The 12775-nt window shown below is 36.4% G+C and overlaps 1 protein-coding gene across 3 annotated transcripts in view; it reads left to right on the top strand.

Moving 5' to 3' along the window:
* The window catches only part of PIBF1 (progesterone immunomodulatory binding factor 1), a 225706-nt gene that overhangs the window by 49683 nt on the left and 163248 nt on the right, over positions 1 to 12775 (top strand). For all 3 annotated transcript variants that reach the window (XM_030813487.1, XM_003257435.4, XM_030813486.1), the window contains one exon: positions 4377 to 4502. In XM_030813487.1, the coding sequence (XP_030669347.1) occupies positions 4377 to 4502 (126 nt within the window). The remainder of the gene's footprint in view (positions 1 to 4376; positions 4503 to 12775) is intronic.

A 12775-nucleotide genomic window follows, 5' to 3' on the forward strand; every position in this document is an offset into this window, starting at 1 on the left:
AGCTCCTCTTTGTACCTCTGGTAGAATTCAGCTGGGAATCCATCTCATCCTGGATTTTTTTTTGGTCGGTAGGCTATTACTGCCTCAATTTCAGAACTTGTTATTGGTTTATTCAGGGATTTGACTTCTTCCTGGTTTAGACTTGGGAGGGTGTATGTCCAGGAATTTATCCATATCTTTTAGATTTTCTAGCTTATTTGCATAGAGGTGTTTATAGTATTCTCTGATGGTAGTTTTTATTTCTGTGGGATCATTGGTGATCTCCCCTTTATCATTTTTTATTGTGTCTGTTTGGTTCTTCTCTCTCTTCTTCTTTCTTAGTCTGGCTAGTGGTCTATCTATTTTGTTGATCTTTACAAAAAAACAGCTCCTGGATTCATTGATTTTTTGAAGGGTTTTTCGTGTTTCTATCTCCTTCAGTTCTGCTCTGATCTTAATTATTTCTTGTCTTCTGCTAGATTCTGAATTTGTTTGCTGTTGCTTCTCTAGTTCTTTTAATTTTGATGTTAGGGTATCAATTTTAGATCTTTCCTGACTTCTCTTGTGGGCATTTACTGCTATAAATTTCCCTCTACACACTGCTTTAAACGTGGCCCAGAGATTCTGGTACGTTGTGTCTTCATTCTCATTGGTTTCAAAGAACGTCTTTATTTCTGCCTTCGTTTCGTTGTTTACCCAGTAGTCATTCAGGAGCAGGTTGTTCAGTTTCCATGTAGTTGTACGCTTTTGAGTGAGTTTATTAATCCTGAGTTCTAGTTTGATTGCACTGTGTTCTGAGAGACAGTTTGTTATGATTTCTGTTCTTTTGCATTTGCTGAGGAGTGTTTTACTTCCTATTATGTGGTCAATTTTAGAGTAAGTGTAATGAGGTGCTGTTGATTTGGGTGGAGAGTTCTGTGATGTCTATTAGGTCTGCTTGGTCCAGATCTGAGTTCAAGTCCTGAATATCCTTGTTAGTTTTCTGTCTCATTGAGCTATCTAATATTGACAGTGGTGCGTTAAAGTCTCCCACCATTATTGTATGAGAGTCTAAGTCTGTTTATAGGTCTCTAAGAACTTCCTTTATGAATCTGGGTGCTCCTGTAATGGGTGCATGTATGTTTAGGATAGTTAGCTCTTCCTGCTGCATTGATCCCTTTACTATTATGTAATGCCCTTTATTCTCTTTTGATCTTTGTTGGTTTAAAGTCTGTTTTATCAGAGATTAGAATTGCAATTCCTGCTTTTTTTTTTTTGCTTTCCATTTGGTTGGTAAATATTCCTCCATCCCTTTATTTTGAGCCTATATGTGTCTTTGCAAATGAGATGTGTCTCCTGAATACAGCACACTCATGGGTCTTGTCTCTTTATCCAGTTTGCCAGTCTTTTAATTGGGGCATTTAGCCTGTTTACATTTAAGGTTAATATTTTTATGTGTGAATTTGATCCTGTCATTATGATGCTAGCTGGTTGTATTGCCCGTTAGTTGATGCAGTTTCTTCATAGTGTTGATGGTCTTTACAATTTGGTTATGTTTTTGCAATGGCTGATACCAGTTGTTCCTTTCCATGTTTAGTGCTTCTTTCAGGAGCTCTTTTAGGGCAGGCCTGTTGGTGACAAAATCTCTCAGGATTTGCTTGTCTGTAAAGGATTTTATTTCTCCTTCGCTTACAAAGCTTAGTTTGGCTGGATATGAAATTCTGGGTTGAAAATTCTTTTCTTTAAGAATGTTGAATATTGGCCCCCACTCTTTCTGGCTTGTAGGCTTTCTGTAGAGAGATCCGCTGTTAGTCTGATGGGCTTCCTTCCCTTTGTGCGTAACCTGACCTTTCTCTCTGGCTGCCCTTAACATTTTTTCCTTCATTTCAGTCTTGGTGAATCTGACGATTATGTGTCTTGGTGTTGCTCTTCTCAACAAGTATCTTTGTCATGTTCTCTGTATTTCCTAGATTTGAATGTTGGTCTGTCTTGCTAGGTTGGGGAAGTTCTCCTGGATAATATCCTGAAGTGTTTTCCAACTTGGGTCCATTCTCCCCATCACTTTCAGGTACATCAATCAAACGTAGTTTTGGTCTTTTCATGTAGTCGCATATTTCTTGGAGGCTTTATTCATTCCTTTGTATTCTTTGGTCTCTAATCTTGTCTTCTCTCCTTATTTCATTAAGTTGATCTTCAGTCACTGATATCCTTTCTTCCACTTGATCGATTTGGCTTTTGAAACTTGTGTATGCTTCGTGAAGTTCTCATGCTGTGTTTTTCAGCTCCATCAGGTTATTTATATTCTTCTCTACACTGGTTATTCTAGTTAGCAATTTGTCTAACCTTTTTTCAAGGTTCTTAGCTTCCTTGCATTGGGTTAGAACATGCTCCTTTAGCTTGGAGGAGTTTGTTATTACCCACCTTCTGAAGCCTACTTCTGTCAATTCGTGAAACTCATTCACCATCCAGTTTTGTTCCCTTGTTGGCGAGGAGTTGTGATCCTTTGGAGGAAAAGAGGCATTCTGGGTTTTGGAACTTTCAGCCTTTTTGCACCGGTGTCTCCCCATCTTTGTGGATTTATCTACCTTTAGTCTTTGATGTTGGTGACCTTCAGATGGGGTCTTTGAGTGGACGTGCTATTCCTTTGTGTTTGTTAATTTTCCATCTGACAGACCCCTTTGCTGCCAGCCTGCTAGAGTTTGCTGGAGGTCCACTCCCGACCCTGTTTGCCTGGGTATCACCAGCGGAGGCTGCAGAACAGCAAAGATTGCTGCCTGATCTTTCCTCTGGAAGCTTCTTCCCAGAGGGGCACATGCCAGATGCCAGCCAGAGCTCTCCTGTATGAGGTGTCTGTCGGCCCCTACTGGGAGGTGTCTCCCAGTCAGGATACACGGGGGTCAGGGACCCACTTGAGGAGGCAGTCTGACCCTTAGCAGAGTTCAAACGCTGTGCTGGGAGACCCGCTGCTGTCTTCAGAGCTGTTAGGCAGGGATGTTTAAGTCTGCTGAAGCTGCACCCACAGGCACCCCTTTCCCCAGGTGCTCTGTCCCAGGGAGATGGGGGTTTTATCTATCAATTTTATTTTCTTATACAATATTCCTTTCTAGTTGGTTTTTTAAAAAACACTGTGGTTTTTTTCAGCAATACCAAAAACCTATTTCTTTTAGATAGATAGATATATGCTATGACTGTTTTTTCATTTGTGACATAATTTTTTAAATTCCTATGACTAATATCTCTGTAGAAGTATTTTTTTAAAGAAAGTATGAAAGTATCTTTATAGAAGTATATTTTGGAAGAAAATCTCAGTATGCTGACGATTTCTTGTGTGAAACGTAAAAGAATTATGAGGAGGTGGTATCGCATTGTGTTTTAACTTATATGCCCTTCAATCAGACTCCCTATGCTTTGGTCCTGCCTTCTTTCTTCTACTAGATGTGTAGAAGTTACTAAAGTACCTTAATATCAATAGCTTTTATAACCCTTGAATTATTCTTATCAACATACCAAAACAAACATGCTGGGTGCAGTGGCTCACACCTGTAATCCCAGCACTTTGGGAGGCCAAGGCAGGAGGATTGCTTGAGGCCAGAAGTTTGAGACCAGCCTGGGCAACATTGAAAACCCTGTCTCTATAAAAAAAAAGTTTTTAAATTAGCAAGGCACAATGTCAAGCACATGTAGTCCTGCCTACTCAGGAGGCTGGGGCAGGAAGATGGCTTGAGCCCAGGAGTTCGGGGTTACATGATTGTGCCACTGTACTTCATCCTGGGTGAGAGAGCAAGGCATTATCTCTTTAAGAAAAAAAGAAAAAATACTAAAACAAAACAAATTTTACCTTAAAGGTAAAGGTAAAGGTAAATTTTACTCTTAAAGAGTTCACACATTCATAATTTTTCCTAGCCTGTAGTAGTTTTTCATACCCTGTATAGTACTTTGACTTGGCTAAAAGATCACAGTGTGGCTGTGGTTGTCATGCTTGGAAGCAAAGGATTCATAGACTCAGAGTCATTTCATTTTTATATTTTTGTTAATGTTATTCATCTCTCAACATCATCCTGCCAGATTATTATTTTTAAATGAAGGACATTCTCAATTTTGAAGCCCCAACCATATGCATTAAAACTACTAGAAAAGTGTTTTGGAAGATGAATAATTATCCCACATGAATTACTAAGATTTTATATAGTAATTAAGTCTTTTGGAAAATAATGTTTAACAGGTTGAAATCTTAGATCATACTAGTTAGGAACAGTATTTTTAGGAATTATAAAACTTTATACTATTAATAGTTAAGTTTTTCAGGTAACACAGTTTATAGAGCATACTCGATGAAAGGTATTAAAATCTTACGTAGAGTGCAAAAGCCTATTTGTTTCAAAAGAAAATTTATGGCTGTTCCTTTTCACTCCTTGCAGAGACCATTATAAAACAGAATATGAAAATAAACTGCATGATGAACTAGAACAAATCAGATTGAAAACCAACCAAGAAATTGATCAACTTCGAAATGCCTCTAGGGAAATGTATGAACGAGAAAACAGGTAAAAAAAAAAAAAAAAAAAAGCTTGTATTTTATCTTTGGAGGTTTTAGAAGCTTTATTGAAATTAAATGCTATTTCCATTATATAATGTCTTTTTGAATACATTAGAGAAAACTTGTCATAAATCGAAATCTAAATATAATGAGAACATGAAAGTTCTAAAGTCTTAGAACAAGATTTACTAGACTTTAACCTTTTTGCTCTGTTATTCCTGTTATGTCTTTTTTTTTACCTTAGTGACTTCTCTTTTTGCATTTGCTTCAGTTCAGATTAAGGACAGATAAAAAGTAAAGAGTACTGAGATACCAGTTCTTCCTGTATTATACCAACAATTTCTCCTGAAAACTTGTTGAAACTAGAATAGTAATTTGAAATATACATATGCATTTAGCTGCTGGCTCTGAAAGATGTCATATTAGGTAATCCTGAAGAAATACCATTTTTGGCCAGGTGTGGTGGCTCACACCTGTAATCCCAGCACTTTGGGAGGCTGAGGTGGGCAGATCACAAGGTCAGGAGATCGAGACTATCCTGGCTAACATGGTGAAACCCCGTCTCTACTAAAAATGCAAAAAATTAGCCGGGCGTGGTGGTGGGCGCCTGTAATCCCAGCTACTCGGGAGGCTGAGGCAGGAGAATGGCATGAACCAGGGAGGCAGAGCTTGCAGTGAGCTGAGATCGCGCCACTGCACTCCAGCCTTGGCGAAAGTGCAAGACACCATCTCAAAAAAAAAAAACAAAGAAAAAAGAAATATCATTTTTATTCATGCAGTTACTTTTGGATCAGTAAATATTAGGCTCACCTAGTTAGTGATTGGCAGAATTCAGGGAAAATAAATACTATTTATTTCAATGGCAGATATTTTTATACCATTATTTTAGTCAGTGTGGTTTTTGGAAGTTTATGTTTTAATGAGAAAATTATTTTGAAATTGACTTGTGATACTAGTTTATCAGCACTGATTTGCTTATATGATATTTTGATGGTTGTCAGCAAGGCTTTAAATCAGACTTAATCTATAATAGCATTGTAGCATGTCATTTCTACTAGGAATATAGTAGCAGAAAATTTGGTACGTCCACCCCTCAATTCCAGAAAAAAAAAGCTGCTGTATTATAGTATTTATAAGTTGGCCACTACTATAAAAACTATATATGTAGAATTATCCTTTGGTAGTAAATTAACAAAGATATTTTTAAATTACTGTTAAATTGTTATTTAATATAGCAGGTTGGTAGAGATTTTTATGCTACTGCCTCTGAGGGGTATGATTTTGTTCTCGGGTTTCTTTGTTCTTGGGTAAAAATATTTGTGGTGATAAGAGAGTAGATATACAATTTATGACAGAAGTTTTTTAGGATTTTTGCTAAATATGACTTAGTAGAAAGTCATAAAATGACTTTCATAAAAATCAGATTATTATTTTCCTCATAAATTTGGCTTGCATAGATCTTTATCTACCTGTTTGATCTTTTTTGAAAGTCTGCATTAGAAGTATACACCAAAGGAAATTAATATGAACTTCAAACACTGAACACAAAAGAAATCATTTATTTGTGCATTCAACAGATACTTTGTGATTATACTCTTCTGCCTATTTTTTCTTGTTCTTCTCTTATTTGAGCTTTAAAATAATTATGTCATATTTATAATCTAGGATTATATTTTCAATGAAAATGGCAAAGAATTTCAAAATATAAAAATTCTAAGTCATCATTCAATACTATCTTAGCAGTAGGCAAACTAAAAATATGCTTTGGGCACTAGCAAATATGTATGCATGCCAGAAGAAATTATACATGTTCTTAAAAAATGTTTTGACATATTAATTTTTAAAATAACTTTTTTTTTTTTTTTTTTTTTGAGACGGAGTCTTGCTCTTTCGCCCAGGCTGGAGTGCAGTGGCGCAATCTCGGCTCACTGCAAGCTCCGCCTCCCGGGTTCACGCCATTCTCCTGCCTCAGCCTCTCCAAGTAGCTGGGACTACAGGCGCCCGCCACCACGCCCGGCTAATTTTTTGTATTTTTTAGTAGAGACGGGGTTTCACCGTGGTCTTGATCTCCTGACCTTGTGATCCGCCCGCCTCGGCCTCCCAAAGTGCTGGGATTACAAGCGTGAGCCACCGCGCCTGGCCTAAAATAACATTTTTTATCTTGGGAAAAATAAAAACACTTCTGCATTTGTTTACACTTAGTTTATGTTTTAATATTTGAGTATCGAATTACTATTAGGAGCACCATAATCTTTTCTGTGAATAAGGCTTTTGAAGTCCTAAGCTAGCCTTCATATGTTGAATCCTGAGAAAATTTTGTTACAAGTAGCTCAAAGAAATATTGGACCATTCTTTAAATAGCGTTATTTTTTATTTTAGTTACTATGTTATGATTGTTCTCTTTCTTGACCATATATGTTTGCATGTATGTGTATAAAATAACAGATGTTCAGAGAAAATTTCCTAGTGTTCATTAAATAAATAATTATAAAGAAGTAGAATAATGCAGCACTACAGAAATGTCCTTGAGACTCTTTCTGCTTAACTCCTTTCTTCCATAACTGCTATTCTGTTATGCTAATAACTTCCTTGCTTCTCCTTAGACTTTTATTATCTATGTTTCCAGTAAATAAACATCTCTGCACAATATAGTTTAGTTTTTCATATTATATTAGTATCATATAAATGGAATTATGCTGTATACATATATATTTTTGTGGCTTCTTCACATAAACTTAGGATTTTAAGTTTCATTTGCTTTTGCACTTAGTTGTCCGTTCATGTTCATAACAAAAGTATAACAGTTTTATGAATGTACATGCTTAGGGCAGCAGAGTTATTAAGAGATTGGAGAGAGAATTCCAAAGACATTCTCTATCTTTGGCAAAATTTTACTTCGTCCCAGCCCTACATTAGAAAGGAGGATCCTGTACCTTGTGATTACTTGCTCTTAAAGTTCAAAATGCAGACTAAAAGAAGAGGTATACACCTATTATATGCTAAGCTTTATGTTGGAAAGTTTCACGTTTGCACCCTCATGTAATTTTCAGAGCAATAAATTAATGTATTTAGCAAATATTTATTGAAACCTACCATATGCCAGCTAAATGCTAGACATCATAGATAGTGGTGACCTTTGTCTTCACAAAGCTGGTAGTCTAATAGAGGGTAAAGACAAATAGAGAAACAATTATCCTAAGTATGATGATGATGGACAAAATGATAGGATAAAAATGAGACCATCTGTGTATCTAACCTAGCCTTGGGAGGAATTGGGGAAGACTTCATAAATGAAGAACTGCCCCTTTTGACTAAAACTACTATTAAAAGTAAAACTTCAGACACATTAAATTTAAAGTTTAATTGAGCAATGAACAATTCGCAAATCAGGCAGCTTCCAGAATCACAGCATGAAATTCAGAGAGACTCCAGGGGTCCCTCGTGGTCAGAACAAATTTATAGACAAAAAAAGTAAAGTGGCATACAGAAATCAGAAGTGAGATACAGAAACAGCTGGATTTGTTATAGGTTGGTGTTTAACTTGTTTGAACACTCAGCAGTATATGAATGGTTGAAGTATGGCTGCTGGGGTTGGCCAAGACTCAGCTGTTGTTATAGGCACATACCCCCAAGTTAGGTTTTCTATCTTGTCTGCCTATTAAGTTAGGTTGCAGTTTGTCAATAAGGACTCAAATATAGAAGTACGGAGTCCTTCTTAAGGCCATATTTAGTTTGCATTAACACTATGAACTAAGGAAGGAAAGGGAATTGGGAATGAATATATAGCATATATAAAAGCCTGAAAGTAAGACAAAAAGGACAAAATGAAGCTTTTTGAACAAACTAATTCGGTATGGCTGAAGGATAGACTGAGAGGCAGGGAGTTAAAAGAGATGAAACAGAAGCAGGAAATGGGCCCAAAGAATGCATTTGGACCATTATTAAGACCTGTGGGGAACAATTGAAAGATTTTAAGAAGAGGCATGAATTGATCTGATTTTATATCAAAAGATCTGTAATGTAGAGAATAGATTGGAATGGCATAAGCCTGTTAGACAGAGAGGGTCTACTTTTAGAGGTTATTTCCATTATCCAGATGAGAGGTGATAATGAAACTGGATTAGTAGCAGTAAAGATGAGAGAAATGGGCCAGGTTGGAAAAGTATTTAGGAGACAGAGCCGACAGGACTCAGTGACTAGATTGGATTGGTGGGATGAGAACTCATTAAGGATGTCAGCGAGGTTTCTGAATTAAACAGCTGCATAGATAGTGATATAGTTTTTAAAACATTAGAAAATACAAAGCTTTAATAGGAAAACATGATAAATTTAGTTGTTTCACTTGAAGTGTCTGTGGGGTATACAAATAAAAGAGTTGACTGTAGAAGAATCTGAACCTCAAGAGAAAGATCTGGGAATTAGAGAGGCCTGTGGTATATATAGTATTATTACTATTTTACAAATAAGTACTGTTGGTTCTGTGGTTCAATTCTGTTGTGGATCTAATAGGCTTTTGTTGACTGATATAATAACTTTAAAATATATGGGAACTTCCTATGGTTATTCCTAAGCAATCCACATAGCCATATAAACTTTGGTGTGTAATCATCTTGAAAATTTCCTCATTTTTGAGGTTTTTGCTGTTCTTAAAAAAAAATGTTTAAAATTTATCCCATTGTAACATAAATGTGGTTGGTAGGGGTAGGTTGGTAAGGCTGTGTGGGGAAACAACCAACAGAGCCGTTTCTGGAAGTAGGAAAACTGAAAGCAGATGTCCTTGTCTCCTTGTCTCCAGTGTTCTTCTGGCCCCCTATCCACATCAAAATGGACACTACCTAACCAGGGGATTCCTGGGATTTGGGCTGCCCTGTGGATGCCCCAGCCAGCCACAGGGATCAGAATTGATCGGATGTCTACTGAGGCTAGAGTGGACAATTGCCACCAGGTGGTGCCAAATTGCAGCCTGAGCCCAGATGAATTTGAATTTCCCAGGACACCTAACTAGCTAGGTGTACAGGCTTGCCTTTATCATTTTAATCTCACAGTAATCCAACTCTATATTTTATGTAATCTTTGGGGATCCTAGTCTCTTCATTATGGCAGATTTAACTGTAGTTTGAGCTTGTATCATACTAATCTTCCACACAGTAAAAAATAAATTATAAATTACTTCTTTTGAAATCTTAGAACTTAAAATGGCTAAAGAAAGAATTTTAATATTTCCTGTTATAAAACATGAAATTCATAATAAGTTTACACATTTAGGGTTGTGTGTGTGTTTAGGTAAATTAATCTTTTGCTTTGGCCTGAGATGTATAATTGTGTTAGTTACTGGTATTTTATCAAAGTGTGCTGTTACAGTGAGTTGAAATGGATGAAGTACTTACACTTGCATATTTATATTTGGTCTCCTTATCTCTCCCCCAATAAACTTTTTTTTTTTTTTTTTTTTTTTTTTTTTTTGATGGAGTCTTGCTCTGTCACCCAGACTGGAGTGCAGTGGCGTGATCTCAGCTCACTGCAACCTCCACCTCCCGGGTCCAAGCGATTCTCCTGTCTCAGCCTTCTGAGTAGCTGGGATTACAGGTGTGCGCCACCACGCTTGGCTGATTTTCATATTTTTAGTACGGATGGGGTTTCACCATCTGTTGGCCAGGCTGGTCTCAAACTCCTGACCTCAGATAGTCTGCCTTCCTTGGCCTCCCAAAGTGCTGGGATTACTAAAGAAACTGAAATGATTAGTGAAATATATTTTGCCTTTAATTTGTTTTCTATACATTGGAGGATATTAAAAGGATACTTTTTCTTTTCTCTTCTTTAATATGGAAAAGGCACATGGAACTTACTCTGTCCAATCTTGGTATGTGACCTGCAGTCATTCCACTAGTTCTTGAAGCTAAAGTATTGAGAGAAAAGAAAGAGAGTAGAAGATATAAAGACTTAAGAAAAGGGCAATTATAAATGAAGAGAGAACTTGGATATTTAGATACATCACACATACTGTAGTTGAAATTATAGTATGTATGTATGCTTTGGTCCAGTTTGTGAATTAAGCTTTTTTGTCTTTTCTGTATTTTCTAGTTACTTAAAATTCCACTTTGGAGCTGTAGGAAATGAGTGAAAGGTACTACAGTGCTGAGATGTATTATATAAATAACTTCTTGCTTAGTAGGTATTATGTGACAGAAATGTTATGGACCCTCTTATGCATTTGGAAATAAGACATTCTGTGAGTGGGAGTATATTATGAAAGAGATTTGGATCAAAAGACTGAACTTGATCCCGGTTCTACCACTTATTAGCTCAGTGGATAAGTCACTTAATATCCCTGAAGTTTAATTTCTTCTTTTATAAAATGAGCTAATAGGCTAGGCGTGGTGGCTAACACCTGTAATACCAACACCTTGGGAGACTGAGGCAGATGGATTGCTTGAGTCTAGGAGTTCGAGACCAGCCTGGGCAACATGGCAGAACTCCGTCTCTAGTGAAATACAAAAAAATTAGCCAGGCCTGGTGGCACAGGCCTGTAGTCCTATTAAGGAGGCTGAGGTGGGAGGATCACCTGAGCCTGGGAGGTCAAGGCTACACTGAGCCGAGATCATGCCATTTGCACTCCAGCCTGGGCAAATGGAGTGAGACCTTGTCTCAAAAAATAATAATAACTAACTAATAATACTTCTTAGGGTGGCCCGTGAGGTCTAAATGAGATAATATATGCAAAAAGTACATTATAAATTATAGACATAAATGAGTTATTTTGGTACCTTGTGCCTATGTAGAATACTTTAAGAAAATGTTTTCATCTGTTATGTTGACAGTTTAAGGAAAACCACCATTATATAAAAGTCCTCTGATTATATTATGGGATTATTTATCATTAGAAGATACTAATACGAAATATATATTCTTAAGTGTTTATCTCCATAGCATTTAACTAGTTTTCTTAAATGATGTAATATAGACGTAGAGGGTCTACATGCCATTCTTTTCTGTCTAAATTTCTGCATAAGATGGCTAGCTTATGTTTCCTAATTAGGTTATGAGATAATAAGGTAAAGGGAGATAAATTCAGCTGATTAAGTTTTTCTATAAAGTAAAACTACCTTTACTTAAGGTGGTCTTGTTACTGTAAACACAGAAAGAGCTATTCTGAGTGGTGCTCTACAAAAGATAATAGAGGCATTCATGATGCTCTTGATGCAGTACAGAATCTGGAAATTGAAATAGCTTTACAGTTGTTTGAAAGGGGGTAGGCAGTAAAGAAAAAGAGATTGAAAAGATGCTTTTAAGTGCAACAATTAGTATTGCTTTAGTGATTTTATTTTCCTTCCGAATCAATAAAAACCATCTTGACCACAATTTATCTTCCAAAAGTACTCAAGAAGAAACTTTAATGATATAAACTTGAAATTTGTGTAGAATCTTAGAGTGATATTAAACAACTTTGAATCTTGAATCTATTTACAAAGATTAGTTGAGTATATGTAATGTATTACCATGGTGAATTTAACTAGTGTACAGAGGTTCCATTCATCATTTTAAAAGTGTATGTCCTCATTAGTGCTTAAGCAAACAAACAGACTTCTTTTGTTCATATCTTACCAGATATCTGTATAATGTTTTAAGTTCTTCTGTGGAAAAATTTAATAATAATTACTTTGTCTTTTCAGTTAGATAATTCTTGAAGTATATGGCTCTGCAGATAACTCTCTGAGCTCTTCTCAAATATTTTAATTTTTATTATCAGTTATCTTTTATTGTTAACTATATTCTTTACTCCTTAGATGTTTACAACATGTGTTCACTGCTTCATTAATAATACTTAAAATTTTCAAGCTCTATAGGGTGTTCCAGATATGAAGCAAGGTAAGTTCGGGTTGCATAGGAATTTAGATTTACCTTTGTGCTGTAGTTCGTTGTGTGGTAGGAGAGGCTGGTAAAGTAAGATTGGGCCAGATTTTAAAGGTTCTGTTGTCAGTGGGGAATTTCCAGAGGTTTTATAGTAGGAAAGAACATGACTTACTCATTTTTTATAACTATGGTTGCAATGCAGGGTGGATTATAGTTGAAGAAAGCCTAGAAGCAGGGAGATCACGTAGGAGGCTGTTGCACAGTTTAGGTGATGAAAATGAGAAGTAGAAAGAAAATGATGGATGAATTTAAAGAATAGGTAGGAGAATTGGCAAGATCTGGTGATTGACAGGAAGTGAACCTCAGGAACGACCCCAACTTTTCTACCTCAGTAGTCTCAGAGTGATTGGTGATAAGGCATGGCCATTA

This window comes from Nomascus leucogenys, chromosome 5, assembly GCF_006542625.1.
Source record: "Nomascus leucogenys isolate Asia chromosome 5, Asia_NLE_v1, whole genome shotgun sequence".
NCBI classification, from domain to species: domain Eukaryota; kingdom Metazoa; phylum Chordata; class Mammalia; order Primates; family Hylobatidae; genus Nomascus; species Nomascus leucogenys.